Here is an 18,979-nt window from a genome sequence, read left to right as displayed (position 1 = left end):
TTTATTAGCTAACAATGAGTCATCTGTATGTCTACACAACAAAAAACTGCTTACCCTGGATAAACTGTTCCTTCTTACCACTTCTCTCTTCCCTAAGAGGATCACACCAGCTATGTAATGATGGACAACATAAATTCTTCTCCCCAAATTGGGGTCGTTGACAGTGTGATGGAAGAGACTCTCAATGATCTTGGGAGATAGAATAGAATAGAATAGAATAGAAAGCCTTTATTGTCCTTATACACAAGTACACAGTACCTGTGCAATGAGATTGAAGCAATCCCTTTACAGTGTTGACACAAAATATAAGATAAGAATATAAAATATCAAAAATATCAAACATTTAAAAAAATGTAAAAATGCAGGTAGTGCAGAGAAAAAGAAAAGTGTGTGTGTGTGGGGGGGGGGGGGGCAGGTGCAGTCCGGAGAGCAACTGTATGCATATATAAAATGGCTTGAATACGCATTGTGGGAAAGGAGACAACTGTAAACAAATAAATAAATATTGCACAGTAATGAAATGGTTAAGTACTAAATAATAAATAAATATTGCACAGTAATGAAATGGTTAAGTACTAAATAATAAATAAATATTGCACAGTAATGAAATGGAATGGTTAAATATTAAATATTGCACTGTATGAAATTACACAGATTCCAGTGAGCTTTGAGGTATAATATATAACAGTATTGCACAGTCGGAGGGAAGAAAAAAAGTTTGGGGGTCGGGGGGGGTTCTGTGGAGTGGAGTCAGTGTGCATGTGTGAGTTCAGGGTGGTTATGGCCTTTGGGAAGAAACTGTTCTTGAGTCTGTTAGTCCGTGCTCTGATAAACCGTCCTGAGGGCAACAGGTCAAACAGATCAGAGCCGGGGTGGGAGCTGTCCTTGATGCTGTTCTCTGCTCTGCTGAGGCAGCGGGAGGTGTAGATGTCCGTCAGGGAGGGGAGAGGGCAGCCGGTGATCTTCTGTGCTGACCTTACAACCCTCTGCAGCCTCTCCCTGTCTGCTATGGTGCCGTTGCCTTACCATACATTGTTATGACATGACCCCTGTCATGTACATGAAGGAGTCATTGTGAGTGTTCATGACTATTGTGATTTAGTGTCATTCGGTAAATTTGGACACTTTTAATGCAAAGTTAGCATTTGCCAAATGGAAACTTTACCCACATTTGGTGAGTGGCAAGTGTTCATTTCGGACCCTGCTAGGGCTTTGTGGGCCTTGTGCAAAAACATTTTTCAATTTTCATCCTAAGTCTCTCTTTCTTCAATGATGTTTCTTCTTACAAGTCGGATTTACTTACCCTTCTTCACAAACCTTTCGTCAATTTCATCCTTATAAAATACCATCTGTCCACATTTGTGAGATTTTCATCATCACCATTAGCATTAGCATAATCATAGTCTGTATATTACTATGTATTGCTATTTGTTCTTCTGTGTATGTGGGCGAGTTTTACCAACCCAGGACCCAGCAACCAATTGTTATTCAATACAATAGTGTGTGTGTGTGTAAAGAAATAAATAACATTGTAAAGGCTACCATACACACTGCATGGGAATCATATAAATGCTAGCAAATAACAATAAACCCACTATTAATTACGTTATCTTAATGCAGAGTAGCTACTTCATCATGTAAATAATGCACCTAAAATACAAACGTGAGCGAGGGCGTTCAACAATCACCATTATGAATCAACAGGTGTAACCTAGGTAACAGGTAAAGAACACAAACAACAAGAGGACGTCGCAGTAGCATTGGCAGGCTTATTTAATTGTGAGTTGGGCGTTTGTATTTTTTATTCATGGGGCTGTACAGCTCGCACTGCAACATTTGTTAACTTCAGTAGTCTTCAAAGAGGGATTAATGGCTTCCCATCTCTGAACAGTGGTGATAATATGGTGGCCAGAATATTAATTTAGCATTTAATTCAGCAACTTATTGTTCAGGTATGTTAGTTGAAGAATTTCACTATGAGGGCGGGAACCAATATGATAGGTGTGGTGAAGATATAAAAGTGTGGCAGGCTGGCTTATCTTTGTACAGGTCTGCCCTGATCAGCTGTATAAACAACGTGATCCTGACATCTGTGATCCTTACATCGGTTCAACGCAGATACAATGTCTGACAGCTCCAAAACACCACAGAAGAAATTGAAGATGGACGATAGCAAGGTAAGAAATCGAACCTAACCGTACATCACTCTACATTTTCAGGACTTGAGAGAAGAGGAAGACTAAACACATGGAAGCTGAAGAACTTGTACAGTAGAATAAACAGTGAAGGAGTGTGAACTTACACAGTCACTAAGTCAACATTGATTATGTCTACAACAAAAGATGATGAGACGTCGAGGCACGGACAATGAAGATGAGGAAGATTGCAGTATAAAAAAATGTGAAAAAATACCTTTTTACTGGTAAACCTTTGGGTAAATGGACTACATCCCAGTTTTGTTTTTTACCTTGTGCTAATCGATCCATCAGCATGTTATTCCTCGTAGCTTTGAATTCTTGTTTGGGCTCATTGGGTCTCATGCAAGACCATTTTCCTATTCTTATTCTCTAGCTAGCTCGCCGCTACCCTCAGGAGAACTGGAGCCGGGTTTACTGAGTAGTTACTCTGCTGTAAATTGGAAACCAGCATTAGCTTAAAATCCAGTCCTAATCTTGTCCTCACTAACAAGTTTACAATCATTTCACTGGAGTTACCATTATTATTGTTTGCGTCATCAATACCGAATTCCATCTACTTGGATAGGACTATACTGTAGGCTACAGTACGTTACGCTTGACGCACCTCTACAAGACTACTCGACAAATTCGGAGGCATTCTGCATTTATTAGCGGCAAATCATTGCAGCTTGATGGCGCTAATGTTAGCACATAGTAGTATGGATGGTAACATGAAGGAAAATGAATAAAACAGATCCCAGAGATTCAGCAGACAAGCAGCAAGACATTCCCATCATCCTTGGCCTTATCTGAGAGAGATGTTTGAGACAGTAGGCATCAAGAAGGACTCCTGGCCAATGTGCTGGGGAACTTCTTCATTAATGTCTGTTTAGTCATTCATATTTTAATCCTTTATTTTCTTTCCAGAAGCCATATCTGAGCACACACACATACATGTAGATTCCTTTAAATGTGAAGGGGAAGATTAAAAAAGAGAAACTGGATCTGTGAATTCTCACAGAATTACAACTGAATTCATATCTTGCTTCTCAGTGTGAATCTTATTAACCTGGAGTCCCACTCTCTGTCACCATAATCACATACGGGATGTTTTAGATCTGTTGGCAGACATCCATTTACAGTTTTTCTTGATTGTTTACACACATTTTCTGAAAGAATGCCTCATATTCTCAGAACACTACACACAAATCAAAACACACACAATGGGCAAAACCCCTAATTGCTCCTGCAAAATTAAACTTTACATTCAAAACAATATTATTTCTTCTCAAAATGGTATTTTCTTTTCAAATGACACACACAAACCATCATTTGAATAGACATTCATAAGAACCAGTTGAACACTGATGTGCTCAATGTAAAACACTATGATGAGAGGAAAACACTTCTCCATTCATTAGAATGAATTAGGCCGAATTAGTAACAAACATATTTTATTTGTCCCACAAAAATAATGTACATAGCGTAGGCCTACATCCCATTCCCAACCAACACAAAGTTGCACATACAAAACAGAAGAATTTACTGATTTACTGTACACAGCTGCAGTAAAAATTTAAAAAAAATAAAAATAAAAATAAAACTACTCTGCTGCATCCTCTCTTCTGTTGCGGTCTGGCCACAGCACCTCATCCACATCACAAGCAATGTTTTCCCGGGCCAAGCAGCGTGGGAAATATCTCCTAGCATGGCGATTCCAGCCATGAAGAGCATCAGCTGCTATATCTCTACATGCGTCCTCCATAGCTTGGAGAAGAGGTATACGCATTTGTGGATTTCGGTCATACACTTTCCATCTCCAGGCAGAAAAAAAATTCCTCAATAGGATTGAGGAATGGAGAATATGGAGGGAGATAAACAACTAAAAAGCCTGGGTGGGCAGTGAACCAGTGATGAACCAGAGCAGCCCTGTAGACCTGCTTCATCCTAAGATGATTTCTGCGCAAGACACGGTCCAGAGTTGATAAGCTTACCCTATCAATGTTTTGAAACATGTCATTGTTTTCTATTTTTTTTCTTTGTATTTGCCGTAACGTTATGGCGTTGTTTTGCAGGACCATGTTCCTGATTTCAGTTTCCTGTTCAGGAGACAGAAGACGTTCCCGACCACCTTGCGTTGGTAATCTTTCAGTTCTGCCAAACAAATAGTAAAATACTGTAAATACAAAGTAGGTTGACATTTCCTAAATACAAAACATACTTTACAGTATTTTTACAGTCCTACAGAACAGTCCACAGGCAATACTTTACTACTTTACTCATTGAGTACTGTAGTGAAATGCAGTACTGCAATTTTATAGTGAGAGTAGATTTCTTACCTATTCTCATTTCGGAAAGTCCGGATGATGGATGCTACAGTGTACCTGCTCAGATTTGGCTGTACTCTTTGCCCAGCCTCCCTCATTGTTAGACCATGGTTGACCACATGATCAAGCAAAGTGGCTCGGATCTCATCAGAGATTACGGTCCTTGGCCTTCCTTGTCCTCGTCCTCGTCCTCGTCCTCGTCCTCGTCCTCCCCGTCTTCCTCCTCTTACTCTTACTCCTCTGGCTCTGCCTCTGTTTCCAATGTTGGCATCCATTGCTCCATTGAAGAGCTCACCTGTTGCCCTTTTATGCTAAAGCTCTGATTGCTAATTGGAGAACTGTGTGACGGGTGTTTGCCCTTGTGATGGGTGAGTGTGCATATTTGAATGGGGGTGTGTTCCTTGTGAAAACAGGATATTTTCTGCATGAAACCTGTGCCAAAAGCAGAGAATTGTGTGTAGTGTTTTGAAAAAAGAGTGTTTTAGAACTGCAATTTCAGTGTAAAGCAGTCATTGTGTCTCAAGTACCAAAATTTGTGTGTAAACAATTGAGAAAAACTGTAAATGTAGTCAACGGCATACGAAGAGCCTTTTCTTCATGTCCACTGACGTTTCTCAGCTGCACTCTAAAAAATGGTTGTCATTTATAAGGCTACTCATGCTTTTAAGTAAATTTCCCAGCCTGTACTTGGTTTCTTTTACATGAGTAAAGTAGTTAAATCAGTACTTCTACTTTATTTTTTAACACAAGTATCTGTACTTCTACTTGAGTATGTGAAATGAGTACTTTTGCCATCTCTGTCTGTGTGCTCCGTCAGGTGTTTAATGATCCCATCCACGGGACGGTGATATTACACCCACTTCTTATCAAAATCATCGACACACCTCAGTTCCAGAGACTGCGAAACATCAAGCAGCTTGGAGGGGCCTACTTTGTTTACCCTGGAGCCTCCCACAACCGCTTTGAACACTCCATTGGGTATGTGTGGGTGTTTTCAGATAAACAGTTTTGTGTCTTAAGCGAATCACAATCCAAATTAATTTAAGACTAGTTTGCAGTAAAGCACCACTAACATTAATAAAACCAAAGTTAACACATTGCATACATCAGTACAGGTATAATAAATAGTAAATATCTCCAGTCTTTCAGCAGAATCCTTGTGTGGTAATTGTTTTATGATTCATAATTGCTGTGTATTGTGTGTGTTGATAAAGGGTGGCGCACTTGGCAGGTCAACTTGTGGAAGCTCTGCGTGCAAGGCAGCCGGAACTCAACATCAATGACAGAGACGTCCTTTGTGTGAAGATTGCTGGTCTCTGCCATGACCTGGGTGAGTGATACACATCTTTTCACTATAACACTTCATATGTTTTAAATGGTTATTACTGGGTGTGATTAAGAATGAAAATCTTTAGTTTTCAGCATTTATCCTGTGTCCATTATCCTATGTCTATGACAGCAGTTCATTATGATAAGATAGAGGTTTCAGAAACTTGCATGGCAAATATGATACAAATGGTTCATGCAATGAACTTTTTCTCCTGGAAGGCTTTAGTTCAATCATTCTCTACTAATACAACAGAAACTCAATAGTTTCTTTTAGTGAGCAGTCACGATCTGAGACTTGTTTAGATTCACTAACAACTTCAATTTGATAGAAATTCTGTTGAAATTTGCGTTGCAAAAGTAGCGAGTGTTACTGAACGACTCAAAGCTGTGACTTTGGCATGACTGCCATTATGTTGTTGTGTTGACGGGATATAATGCTGGATAAAATGGCACTCATCCTGACTTCATCAGATCAACAAATAACATGGAAATAATGTTGAAAGAAACAAGCCTGTAAGATTTACCAGATCTACAAACGGTTCATTTGTATTTATTTATCCATATCTAGGACATGGGCCCTTTTCCCATCTGTATGATCAAATGTTCATACCCAAAGTACCACATCCACCAGGTCTACTAGGTGAAAAAATGGCAAAGTGGAAGGTAAGAACTTATTAATAAGTATAATTATTAATAATAATAATAATAATATTATTTATGTTTTGTGATGTGTGATATATTAACCCACCAGCCAGGGCAAAGACATAAACAAAAGGTTTGCGTTTAGCAGTCAAGGTTGCAGCAAAACTAAAGAGCCAAAGTAACGTAGTGCTGGCTTGTTTCTTTGTGAGCCAAAATGAAAAATAAAAAAATGATTCATTCTTTAATCTAATTAATTGTTGATCTGTACCAGCACATACCTCAGTCCTTGTTTTCCATGTTCAGTGAATCTTAGTAGGGAGGGATGTAATAATTGTGTATTAATAGTACAACTTGTAAAACTGAACTTGAACATGACCTGAGAACAAGTGGGCACTTTTTGCAATAATCTCAAGTTGCCTCTCACTTTTATGCTTTATATTTTGTTAATGTTTTGTATGACATGGACATTGTCAATTTCTCTTTTAGTAGTAGTAGTTTAATCGACATGTTCTAAGCAGCTTTAGTTCACTAGATTTCTCCCTAGCTTTGCTGGAGTTCAACTTCTTCCAGTATGAAGTAATTGGTTTGAAAGTATCTTAGCTTAGCATAAAGACTGGAAGCCAATAGAAACAGCTAGCCTGGCTTTGTACAATGGTAACAAATCCTGCCTACCAGCTCAGCAGAGGATCATAGGAACATGAGAGGTCAGCGATAATGTGTTGTCTGCCCAACATGGCAGATAAGACAAGATCTCACAGTCTGTGTATCCTGTAAAACTTCTTTAAGTCATTCTTTTTTAAAATCTCATGATAATATCAATAATGTGTATCTTGTAGCACGAAGAAGCCTCTGTGGAGATGTTCAATCATCTGGTGAAATCGAATGATCTGAAGCTGGATGAGCTGAAGCTGCCCAAGGACATGGATTTCATCAGAGAGATGATTAATGGACCAAAAGACCCTAAGGGAGGAAAGAAGAAACCTCTGGCAGTTGAGGTCAGTCCTGACTGTGTGAATTGAGTGAAATCAGTCAGTATCATCATCATTATTGATTATAATTCCAATATAATGCTATTATCTCCACAGTGGCCATATAAGGGTCGGACAAAGGAAAAATCCTTCCTCTATGAAATCGTGGCCAACAAATGGAACGGCATTGATGTGGACAAGTTTGACTACTTTGCCAGGTGGGGCTTGTTGAACAGAAACTGTAGAGCAAGTCATTGTTTGATGCAGAGTGATAAACTGCTATGTGTTACTCAGTCCAGACTGAGGAATCAGTTATGTTCCTCCAGCAGTGTTACGATTGCACAGACTGGGATATTTTTAAAGAATCCTGTAAGGACTTGGATGAAATGACTGTTGTTTGCTCATATGTGGCCTTCTGTACAGATAAGATTATCCTCTGCAAACAGGTAAAGATATACCCTAATAATAAACCATGGGTGAATAGGTCCATAAAAGAAGAAAAAAAGACACGCTCATTAGCGTGGAACTGCCTCTGATCTACATGTAGCCTCCAAGGAACTTAATGTTGAGATATCTAAAGCAAAACAAAGATATAAGTCTAAACTTGAAAACAGTATGGCTTAAAACACCGGCCTGGTCCTGTATGAAAACCATAGTGGGCATCCAGAATCTGCCTACAGGCAATTTGCCTACAGGCATCGCAGGGGAGTAGAAGATGCCACTCTCACTCTGCTTCCTTTGCTCTTTAAACACCTTGAGGGAAGTGGGTCCCATGCAAACATTCTTTTTATTGATTTAGCATCCGCTTTTAACACAATGCAGCTTTATATTTTAACTATTTTCCAACCATTGTGGATTCATTCAACAAATAGGACACAGAGAGTAAAGGTGAACAGAGCTCTGTCTGGTCAGCTTTACTCTTCCACAGGTTCCTCACAGGGGGGTATACTTTCACCCCTTCTGTTAATGTGCCAGAGCAAATATGTAAATAGGACCATCATTAAATATGCGGATGACAATACATAGCATCCTCCTGGTAGCTTTGATTAGTTTAATGTAAGAGGTCTATCACACTTTTCTTCGCTCTGTCTCTTCTCAGGGACTGCCACCACCTGGGCATGAAGAACAACTTTGACCATCTCCGCTTCATTCAGTTTGTCAGAGTGTGTGAGGTGGAAGGGCTGAAACACATCTGCAGTAGAGACAAGGTGCTGACATTGTTACTCCTGCTTTTGTTAAATGCAATTTTAAAACAGCATCTGTGTATTTTATTTACTTTTATTCTATGCCAGTCTTGTTCTATTCTATTTTCTATTCTCTTTAATAAAGGCTTTTAATAGTTTTAACTGCTCATTAATGTGGCCGACAGGAGCAAATGCACTGCAACTTAATGAAACTCACGCAAATAGACAAAACACAAGCAAATTAAGAAAACTTCTTCATTAATTTGACAACACATGCGCAGCATCTAACAAACGCGCTGCAAACACATAAACGGTGTAAAAAGAATAGCACACAAACCCCAAAAACAGATGTGATGCAAAATGAAAAGCAGACAACAGACTCCAGGCCTCTAGGGAGTATCACCTATGACCTGAGCCAATAAAATAGTTCTGTTTTGGGGGGTTTGTGTGCTTTTCTTTTAGTATTTGGTTGTGTTGTGAGTATGTAAAGTCTGCTTTCTAAATTTGTTGTCAAATTAATGAAGTTGTTTTCTTAATTTGCTTGTATTTTCTTAAGTTGCAGTGTGTTTGTCCCCTGTCAGTCACCATAAATGTTTGTTGGAAAGAACTTTGAATTGTCTTGTTCAAATGTGCTGAATACATAAAGTTGCCTTGTCTGATTAGTTATGACTAAACTATAGGTAATCCTCTGCAGGAGGTGAACAATCTGTATGACATGTTCTACACCAGGAACTGTCTCCACAGAAGAGCCTACCAGCACAGAGTGAACAAGATCATAGAGTATATGTGAGTAGCTAACCTTCCCACGTTGGGCCTCTGACAACAATAAGCTTCTTCAGATCCAGCTAATTTTATTTGCTTCATCATTCATTCTATGTTGTGGTATGCATAAACGTGATAATATGTTGGGTATGGTCATCCAGGACCGCAGAGGCCTTTTTAAAAGCAGACAAGCACATCCAGATTGAAGGCTCACAAGGCCAGCTGTACACTCTCTCTACAGCCATAGGTGACATGGAGGCCTACACCAAGCTGACAGGTATGTAGATACCATTGTTTGCTGTGAGCTTGTGTTTTAACATTAAAAACAACTGACAGGTTTTGAACTATTCTAAGGATTTTGATTGCTTACCTGGACACAAGGACAGGGACTATTGAGGCCACAGTTGCACTACTTTGGCAGAAAGCATACAATGGGGTTAGGATAGGATTTTTTTATTCAAGTTTTAATCATCTATCTATCTAGAAGACGTGGAAACAGTGTTTCAGTGTGAGGCTAGTTAGTCCTTAAATATAATAAGGAATATTTTGGAAAAGGTAAGGGTATTTTGTAAAGGCTAAATAAAAGACACATCCCTCCAAACTCTACATGCTAGCCATGCTTTAACTGTAGCTCCACGCAAGTCGCTTTAGCACGTGGAGCATCCTTAACTTTCTTTTCCTAGTTACTGTTGCTAATCTACAATGGGGCTTTTTATATTAAACAAATAGTCGCAAATCCCAAATCAGGCCCGTAGGATAATAGGCTCCCCCACAACCCCCCCAAACAGAACTTCACACCTGGACAGTACTCAGAAAGGTCACTATTATCACACACCTCCTTTACCCATCCTTTCAGTTACTGTCATCAGGTCAACACTATGGCGTCCCATTTGCAAAGAAGAACATGTGTAAAAACCAACCAAAAGTCAGACGTCCAACAGCTCCACTCGAGCTTCTTCTTGTACTGTTTTTGCTATTTGCACGTCTGCATAGTCACTGTTTTTATACTGTTTCTATATGTATCTTTCATGTTCTTATGTATTTTATGTAATTTGAGCCTGCCCTGTCAAAGAGAAATTTCTGTCACTCTTGACAGACAATAAAGTTTTTCTTATCTCATCCTATCAATAAGGAGTAGAAGTAACTTGCTGAAGTTTTGAAGGTGTACATTATTTATAATGTAATGGATATGGAAATAGTAGATGACAACCGGTACTGTAAATATTAAAGTTATAAAGGTGATATACATGCCACATTGAGCTAACTTTTCATCAAAACTTTTTACATAAAATTAATTTCATGGTAGTGGTAGTTCAATAGAATAGTCTTACATTTTCAAGAACATAATTAATGAAGTAATTCTATTGCATAGGCATATTTGTATTGCTAGATTCTTTGAGTTATGCCTCTGTTTACAATCAATTATTTATTTGTAAAACACTATGAATGAATTTGTGACTTTTTCTGTGGTTTGTTTTAACTCAGCTGTCTTTCACTCACTTTGTCCTGTAGATCATGTGTTTGAACAAATCCTCAACTCTTCCTCCGTGGAGCTGGCTGAGGCAAAGAAGATTCTAGAAAGGATCCTCTCTCGAGACCACTACAGGTTTCTGGGTGAAACCAAGCCTCCACAAGTCCCCACCGAGGTATGCATTAATGTCTTTGTGTACCTTTATTAAATCACACGTTGCATCACAGCCAACATCTGGTAAGGTGCTTTTTATGGTCGCTGCATTGTCTGATAAAGTCAAGATGACTAAGTTGTCCTCTAACTTTGCTGCCACACAGAGTCCCGTCTGTGACTGGGTTACAGATACTGCTGGTTACCCTGCCAGTCTGGGACGGCCCATTTTAATACAGCCAGAGTCACAATGTAGCTGTTGATATTTACATATATGGGGTCTCACTTATAAAACGGTGCCTAGGATCCTTACTAAAAATGTACCTACGCCCAAAAGCCACAAAAGTCTGATTTATAAAACCGTTTGTACGAACATTTGTAAGAAATGTCCCCATTATAAATCAGAGATGACCCACAGGTGTATTTACGTGGATCAGCCTCTTATGCCGCCCTGTACACGCCCATATTTTAACACCTCCATTCACCTGTGAATGCTGATAAGCATGTTAATGACCCTGGCAGTTATTCTTTCCTTGCACCGAATCATGACGACTGGTGGAGAAAAAGCAAAAAAAACTCGGGTAAAAATGCTTGGGAAATGCTGCCAATTGAATTATAATTTCGGCCTGTTGTCGCAGAGTGTAGGGAGATCTACAGACTAACTTTATTAATAATAGCTTCTAAAACGGGAGGGATTACGGCTCTCGGGACAGCTTTGATATACCAGATCTATATGTTAAGATTTATCAGAACTATAAATTATATCCAAACAATCCTTCGTATATATAAAAACAAAGTCATGTGGAAGTACTAGTACTGTGACTTGTCAAAATGGAAGGCATTTTAAATCTCTCACCTTTTCTCCTCCCTCCCTATGGAGAAGATTCTCGGTTGGAAAATTGATTGTTAACATAAGATTTAGTTGATGTTATTCTCATCTTGTGGTTGATAAGTGTACTTAGTTTTTTTCCTTCGGTTTTCTCTTTTATTTTACATCGTCTCTATGGGTATTGTACCTCGATTTCATTTGGGCTACTACAAAAGATCAAGATTTCTTGAAGTTGAATTTAGAGGATGTGATAGCAGTGTGAACAAAATCATATATCATTCAGTAATGTAGACTGCAGGCTGGAAACACTTTTTTATTGTAAAAACCACACTAGTCAACATTTTCTGGTGTTTTAAGATTTATACACGCTGAAGAAAGTTTTGAAACAGCTCCATTTTGGGATGAGAAAACCGCTGTTTTAGATGTTTTTATATTGATCTGCTTAACACTCCTCTCCCTTTCTCTTCCCTCCCCAAGGAGAGCCAACTTCAGTGGCAAAAGGAATTGGTCCCTCAGGGAGGCGATGGGGGTGTCAAGCTGACACAAGAGGACATTGTAGTCTTAGTGAGTTTTTATTCTAATTCCTTTTACTCCATTTTTTAAATCTGGGGTTTGTTAATTATCATTTAATGTGTAAGATGTTGCTTTCCACCATTGGAATAATTTTCTTGGGAGTACAATAACAGGCTTCTCGCTCCCCCTCTCTTGTTCAGGTTGCTACTTTTGACTATGGAAAGAAAAAAGAGGACCCCATCAATAATGTGTTTTTCTACAGCAAGAGAAACCCTGACACAGCATTCAAAATCACCAAAGACCAGGTCAGAACTAAAGCAATCACTCCGTAAGGCAGCCTCTGTTATCACATTATTCTCAACTCCATGCTGCTGTCATTCTTGTCAGGTGTCCAAGCTTCTCCCAGAATGCTTTTCTGAGCAGCTGATCCGTGGTTACATTAAGAAGACAGATGAGCAGAGTGTGGAGGCTGCCAGGAAGCACTTCTCCAACTTGTATAAATAAAAAGGCTTCCCAGAACCTCAGGTAATATTTACATCTAGGCTGTTATATACATAGGACAAGTCTTTATGGTTGCAGGTCTTATCCTGTTTCTGCATCCTGTTTCCTGTTATTTTTCTGTGTTTCCTCCCTGGTCTTGTGTACCCCTGTATGTTATGTTTTTCTGTATGTTCTGTTTCCTGTTCTGTTTTATGTTGAAGTCTGGTTTCTGTCTTGTGTTTGGTTTTACTTTCTGTGTCTTCCGGCTCCTGTGATTACCTGATGTTTTCCACCTGTTTCCCAGCCCTCTTGTCACCTGCCTCTCGTTATCTTGTTACCCACTGTTTTTAGTGTCTGTGCTCCCCTCGTCTCTTGTCAGATCGTTCTTATATCTTTGTGCTGTTTTTCTGTGTTTGTTCCTGTGACCTTTGTATCCCAGTGAGTTTTTCCCTGCCTTTATTCATGGTTTTTGTATTGTCTTTTTCCTGGACTCCTTTTTTTTTGGATATGTCTGTTTTGTGCTCCCTGTGTTTTCTTGGACTTTGGAATCAATAAATCCTTGATTACCTGCACCCGCCTGCCTCCATCATCTCTGCTATTGGGTCCTTATTCCGCTTACCCATAACACAAGTACTGTGTAGGGCCCTCAGGCACCATTACAAATACAGTTTTTTTGGATTGCTTAAGCACGATTTTCAAAACAGGGCCCGTGTTTTCAAAACACTACACACAATTAGCACTACCACACACCCAATTAGCAAAACACTACAGATCCTTTGCATAATTAAACACTCTTGTAAAAACTATACACTTCTGTTTAAAAACCACACTTTGTTACCATATGAAACACACACGTTTCACATTACTATACTCTGTTTGCACGAGTTACACTCTGCTCTGATAAACCTAAAACACTTTTAGCACTTCTACTTCCCTATGATTAGAGTTGGCTACCATCAACAAAGTACAAATATAATGTAAATTCACCAAACACTACACAAGACCAATGTTGCAGACTGAAGAAACTCATTTATTTCTCAACACGACCAAAATGTTGACATGGAGATTCATAATACTGTAACAAAATGTCACTTTACGTATTGTACTGTAAGTTTACTGTAAAAAACAAAACACTAGACATTGTCTCTTCGCCTAGCTGGATCTGGCCAGAGAATTTCATCAACATCGCAGGCAATGTTGTCATTAGCAAGACACCTTGGAAAGAAACGTCTTGAATGACGAATCCATCCTTGCATTGCTGCTACCTCCATCTGGTCACAGGCCTCCTCCATGGCTTGGATGAGGGGTACCTCAGCCTGGAGACGGAGATCATATACCTTCCACCGCCATGCCGAGAAAAACTCTTATATAATGTTGAGAAATGGAGAGTATGGTGGAAGATATAGGACGGTGAAATGTGGATGTTGCTGAAACCAGTTCTGAACCAGAGCAGAGCGGTGGAAAGACACATTGTCCCAGACAAAAATGTATTGCATATGATCGATTTGATTTGCTGCTGTTATGTTGTGCAATTGGTCCAAGAATGTGAGTATGAGTGCTGTGTTGTAAGGGCCCATATGGGCATGGCGGTGGAGGACCCCATTCTGTGTAATGGCTGCACAGAGTGTTATATTACCCCCACGTTGCCCTGGGACATTGACTATAGCCCTGTGGCCAATGATGTTTCTTCCCCTCCTTCGTGTTCTCGTCAGGTTGAACCCAGCCTCATCTACGTAGATGAACTCATGCTGGATCTCCTCTCCATCCATTTGTAAAACTCTCTGAAGAACAGTGTCAGGCAAAATTGTGTTCAGTGTAGATCTAGTATACATATTACAGTACAGTAAAAGATTATGAGACAGTATGCAAGATCACAATGCTTAGGTGAATACATACCTCTGCATAATCATGCCGCAGTCGTTTCACCCTTTCGGAATTGCGCTCGAAAGGCACTCGATAAATTTGCTTCATTTGAATATGTTTTTTTATTAGGATGCGTGCCAGTGTTGATGTTGAGACCTGATGGATATTGTTGAAACCGACGTGGTTATTGACAATGTTAGCTTGGAGCTGATTGAGGGTTATAGCATTGTTGGCCAAAACCATGTTTACTATGTCCCTCTCTTGCTGTTCTGTGAACATAGGAGGCCTTCCCCCTCGTCGTCCCTGACCCTCAATCCTATGTAGAGAAAAAAACAGTAAACAATAGTACAGTCATTTCACAGGAAAAGGTAACAGAAGTGCTGATAGTGCATAGAATACAGTACTGTAAGCAGTTGCTGAAACCGTGCAGATGTTTTTGATGTGATGATATTTTTACAATACCTATTTTCCAGTCGAAATGTTCTTATCACACTTGCCACTGTGTATCGGCTTAGATTTGGCTGTACTCGCAGTCCAGCCTCCCTTAGCGTCAGGCCGTGGTTGACAACGTGGTCAACCAGTGTTGCACGGATTTCATTTGTCAGATTCGGTCCTCTTTGAGCACCTTCTCGTCTTCCTCTTCCTCTTCCTCTACCTCCAGCATGGCCTCCATCTCTTCCTCTTCCGTTGATTCCTCCTCTGTTGATTCCTCTTCCTCCCCATCCTCCTCTTCCTCCTTGTCCTTCTCCTCCTCCTTGTCGTCGTCCTCCTTGTCCTTGTCCTCCTCCTTCTCCTCCACCTCGTCCTCCACCTCGTCCTCCACCTCGTCTTACTATTTCTCTGACTCTTTCCATTGTGCTTGAAGACCGATGAACTCACCTGCTGCTTTTTATAGTGCTTATACACCTGATTGGTGTGTCTACAATTAAGCAAACAAGTGTTTGCACACCTGATGACTGTGTTGAATCAATTGGTTGGAAGGTGCGGTAATTTGACAGTCAGTGCTTTGGTATTGCAAGGAAGTGACTTCATAATAGATTTTTGTGTGTAATGTATGTTAAATGTGTTTAGTGTTTTGCAAATCACTGTGTGTAGAGTTTCGCAACAAGTGTGAGGTTGACAATGTGCTTATAGTTGTGCAAATATGGGCTGATGTTTTGCTTCTTGAGTGTAAGGTTTTGCTAATAGTGTACTACTTTTAACTTTAGTGTGTAAGCAATCCAAAAAAACTGTAAAAGCACTAGCTAGTTAGCTTATGACAGCTAAGACATGAAAGGGGAGAGAGAAACTGCTGCAGGCCAGAACCAAACATGCAACATCTACATCAAGGACAGAGCCTCTCTATATGGGCTCTCCTTATTCCACCAGGCTACAAAGGCACCCCGGATTAAGGTGTTTTGGCTTGATTGAATGATCATAAATATAGTCATCAAAACAGCAATTTACTTTCTGTCCATTGGCTAAAAACATCGGTCTAGTGACAAATATCTCACTCTGAACCAGTCTTAGTAATACTGATGCACTTCTCTGTCTTCATCTACATGCAGAATGGAGACACTGCAACACCATAAGTCATTCCTGGGGGAAATATCCAGAACACTCCACCAGACGTTTTGGAACATGGAGAATAAAAAGTGAAAAAGAAATCAAAAACTCCCTTATTACTTATAAACTTATTGTCTAATAATGATTGATTCTGTAAGGTGAGTATTAGCACAGTGTAGTACTAGACACTGTTTCTCCCAAAAACAAATGAGTACCAGGATAAATTACTGCATGTTTGGGTCATATACTCAGTTTGTTTAGAGCCCTGTTCAACACATATCTTTGTTTGATTATTAAACACACTTTAAATGTCATGTTATGAAACTGAAGCATGTTGTAGGGGACCGGTGTATTCAGCTATCAGGAATATTTAGGCTTCTGTGTTTATTCTGTGTGTATTCCTTATAATCAGGACACGCTGTAAAACACTACCCACATGGAGTGGAGTTAAAGTGAATATTTAAATTGTGGTTTAGTGATTTTTAAATATTAAGGTGTTTGGGGTTTCTGTTAATGTGTGTGCATTGATGTGATAATCTGATGATATATTATATAAGGGAAGCTTTGACTTGGGAAGCAATTTGTATTGCATCCATCAAATGAAATAAGAATTATGATTACTATTACCATTGTGATTACAGTGTACTCTAGCCCAGGGGTGTCAAACTCATTTAGTTCATTTAATTTGATCTCAAGTTATTGGGGGGGGGCTAGTAAACGACTCCAGGAAGATCAGCAACTGTATCTGCCACAGAGTTTCTTGTCAGCTTGATGTTGGCAAACGCAAGTAGGAAAATAGTAGAAAAATAATAACGTTACGGACCCGTGAGAGAGGAGTAACATTCTGAGAAAAAACTCAGAATTTCTAAGATTAAATTTGTGCATTTACAGAAAAAGAACTCAGATATTCTTTGATATTAAAGTGGTGAATTTGTAAATTTGAAAACTTCTCTGCAATTCTGCTCTAGCCTATATCACTGTTTACCATGTAGCTCAAACTGCTATCTTCATTGTAACCATCTGAGTGTGATTAAGATAACATTTTTAATATTGTTTTGTTTTGCTCATAAAGTGAAAATGTATTAGATTATTAAAAAAAATATATTTGGGCTGTAAAGGGAAACCTATCAAAGAGATTATAGCCTTTTAACTGTATCCCCAGATTGTGCTGGCATTATTCAAAATAAAATTCTGTCCAACAGATGAAATCATAACACTTGTGTTTTTCAACTGGGATGATGATGCATCTTTTATTCATGGATTGTGTTGACAAAGACAAATTTGGGAACATTTTGTGTATTAGTAAAGAAAGGCCTAACAGCAATCACTCCTGAATGGAAAGAGAAATAAAGGGAAATGTCTCAGTGCTATTAATTTGTATCAATTCCAGCACTTAGTCACGTATTTTGCAATGATTCAAACTCAAGTAAGTTGCTTGTTATATTCTTCAGTAAGTCTTTTTTTTTGCCAAACGGTGACAAAATCCTAAAATAATCCTTGTCTTTGTTAAATGAAACCCCAAAATTGCTTTTGATGAAACTGTTTATTTAAATAGTTTGTTTTTCATCTTCCCACTGTTCCAATAATCCACACTCTGGTTTGGTGAAATGAAACCAGGCTGACAACATTGTGCAGTTATCTTCAAAATGTCCAACTGAGTCCAAAATGCCCCTGCCAGATGGGAAATAAACTGATAACTGTCTTCACGGTTTAAACGTGTCAAATATTGCCGTACATCACCCACATTGAGTCCAGATGTGTCCGTTTTGGTCCCTGATCCATGCTATTACCCCAAAAGTCCACAGCTAGGCCAAGGGCAACTGGACTTGGTAAAAGGTCCTCCGCAGAAGTATTGTCTCTCATCCAAGAGACTTCTTTAGTGTTTTTTTTTTTTACTCAAAGGTTTGGACACAGAGCCCACTCCTCCACCCATACCTGACAATTGAAAGCTGTGGGGAAAGGGGGGTTCCAAAGCTAACAGACCATTCAACAAGCAATTCTGATGCACTATACCAGACATACTCAACTGGCGGACCTCGGTCCGGGGGCGGACCCAAATGCAATGTCGTCCGGACCGAGACCAAAGATTGTAGGCCTAGTCTTTTCCCACGATCTCAAAACAAGGTTGCTTATCATCACTATGGCAACTGACCTGTATATCAGTCAGGGATTTGGGCTAGTTATCAGTTTGGGCTAGTTATCAGTTTTCAGCAAACAGAATTAAACATGGCGTGTTCAAAGCTGGAAAAAAAACGAAAGGTGGATTCAGAAAACCGAGAGTTTAAGGCGGAGTGGACAGAGAAATATGCATTTGTCCTGCCTGCGCGGAGCACAAAACCGATGTGTCTGATCTGCAATGAGACGGTAGCAATCATCAAAAGTTCAAACGTGAAGCGGCACTATGAAACAAAGCATGGGCACTTCGAAGAAAACTATCCCCAAAACAGCAAGGTGAGAACCAGAAAAATAAAACAAATGCAAGAATCATATCAAGCGTCACGAACTGTGATAGTCAGGTCAGCAACCCAGCAAGAGCGCACGACTGAAGCGTCGCTACGAGTGGCATGGGTCTTGGGCAAGCATAAAAAACCATTCACTGACGCCGAAGTTGTGAAGGAATGTATGAACGAGATAGCGATAGCTCTGTATGAGGGAACCCAGTTTAAAGATGACATTACTCAAAAAATAGGCCAAATATCCCTCTCTGATTCCACTGCAGCGAGACGAACTGAAATGCTC

At 39.6% G+C, this 18,979-nt stretch overlaps 1 protein-coding gene across 1 annotated transcript; it reads left to right on the top strand.

Annotated features, from left to right (window-relative positions):
- The first annotated feature begins 1,998 nt into the window (after window positions 1-1,998).
- Window positions 1,999-17,396, top strand: LOC116682856 (deoxynucleoside triphosphate triphosphohydrolase SAMHD1). The gene is made up of 14 exons (XM_032509798.1): window positions 1,999-2,177; window positions 5,322-5,482; window positions 5,719-5,834; window positions 6,402-6,496; window positions 7,312-7,470; window positions 7,561-7,661; window positions 8,543-8,651; window positions 9,322-9,413; window positions 9,551-9,666; window positions 10,902-11,035; window positions 12,317-12,403; window positions 12,553-12,657; window positions 12,740-12,877; window positions 16,243-17,396. The coding sequence occupies exons 1-13, from the start codon at window positions 2,124-2,126 to the stop codon at window positions 12,854-12,856; spliced, it is 1,446 nt and encodes a 481-aa protein (XP_032365689.1). The 5' UTR covers window positions 1,999-2,123; the 3' UTR covers window positions 12,857-12,877; window positions 16,243-17,396.
- Window positions 17,397-18,979: the final 1,583 nt, after the last annotated feature.

This window comes from Etheostoma spectabile, unplaced genomic scaffold (assembly GCF_008692095.1).
Source record: "Etheostoma spectabile isolate EspeVRDwgs_2016 unplaced genomic scaffold, UIUC_Espe_1.0 scaffold00018858, whole genome shotgun sequence".
In the NCBI taxonomy this organism is placed as follows: Eukaryota; Metazoa; Chordata; class Actinopteri; order Perciformes; family Percidae; genus Etheostoma; species Etheostoma spectabile.
This window is presented reverse-complemented; position numbering and strand designations above follow the sequence as displayed.

Excerpts from the sequence above, each read along its gene's own strand:
- LOC116682856 (XM_032509798.1), top strand. The coding sequence starts at position 2,124 with ATGTCTGACAGCTCCAAAACACCACAGAAGAAATTGAAGATGGACGAT. Across the intron at positions 7,662-8,542 it reads AAGTTTGACTACTTTGCCAG|GGACTGCCACCACCTGGGCA; the intron begins GTGGGGCTTGTT and ends GTCTCTTCTCAG. Across the intron at positions 8,652-9,321 it reads ACATCTGCAGTAGAGACAAG|GAGGTGAACAATCTGTATGA; the intron begins GTGCTGACATTG and ends AATCCTCTGCAG.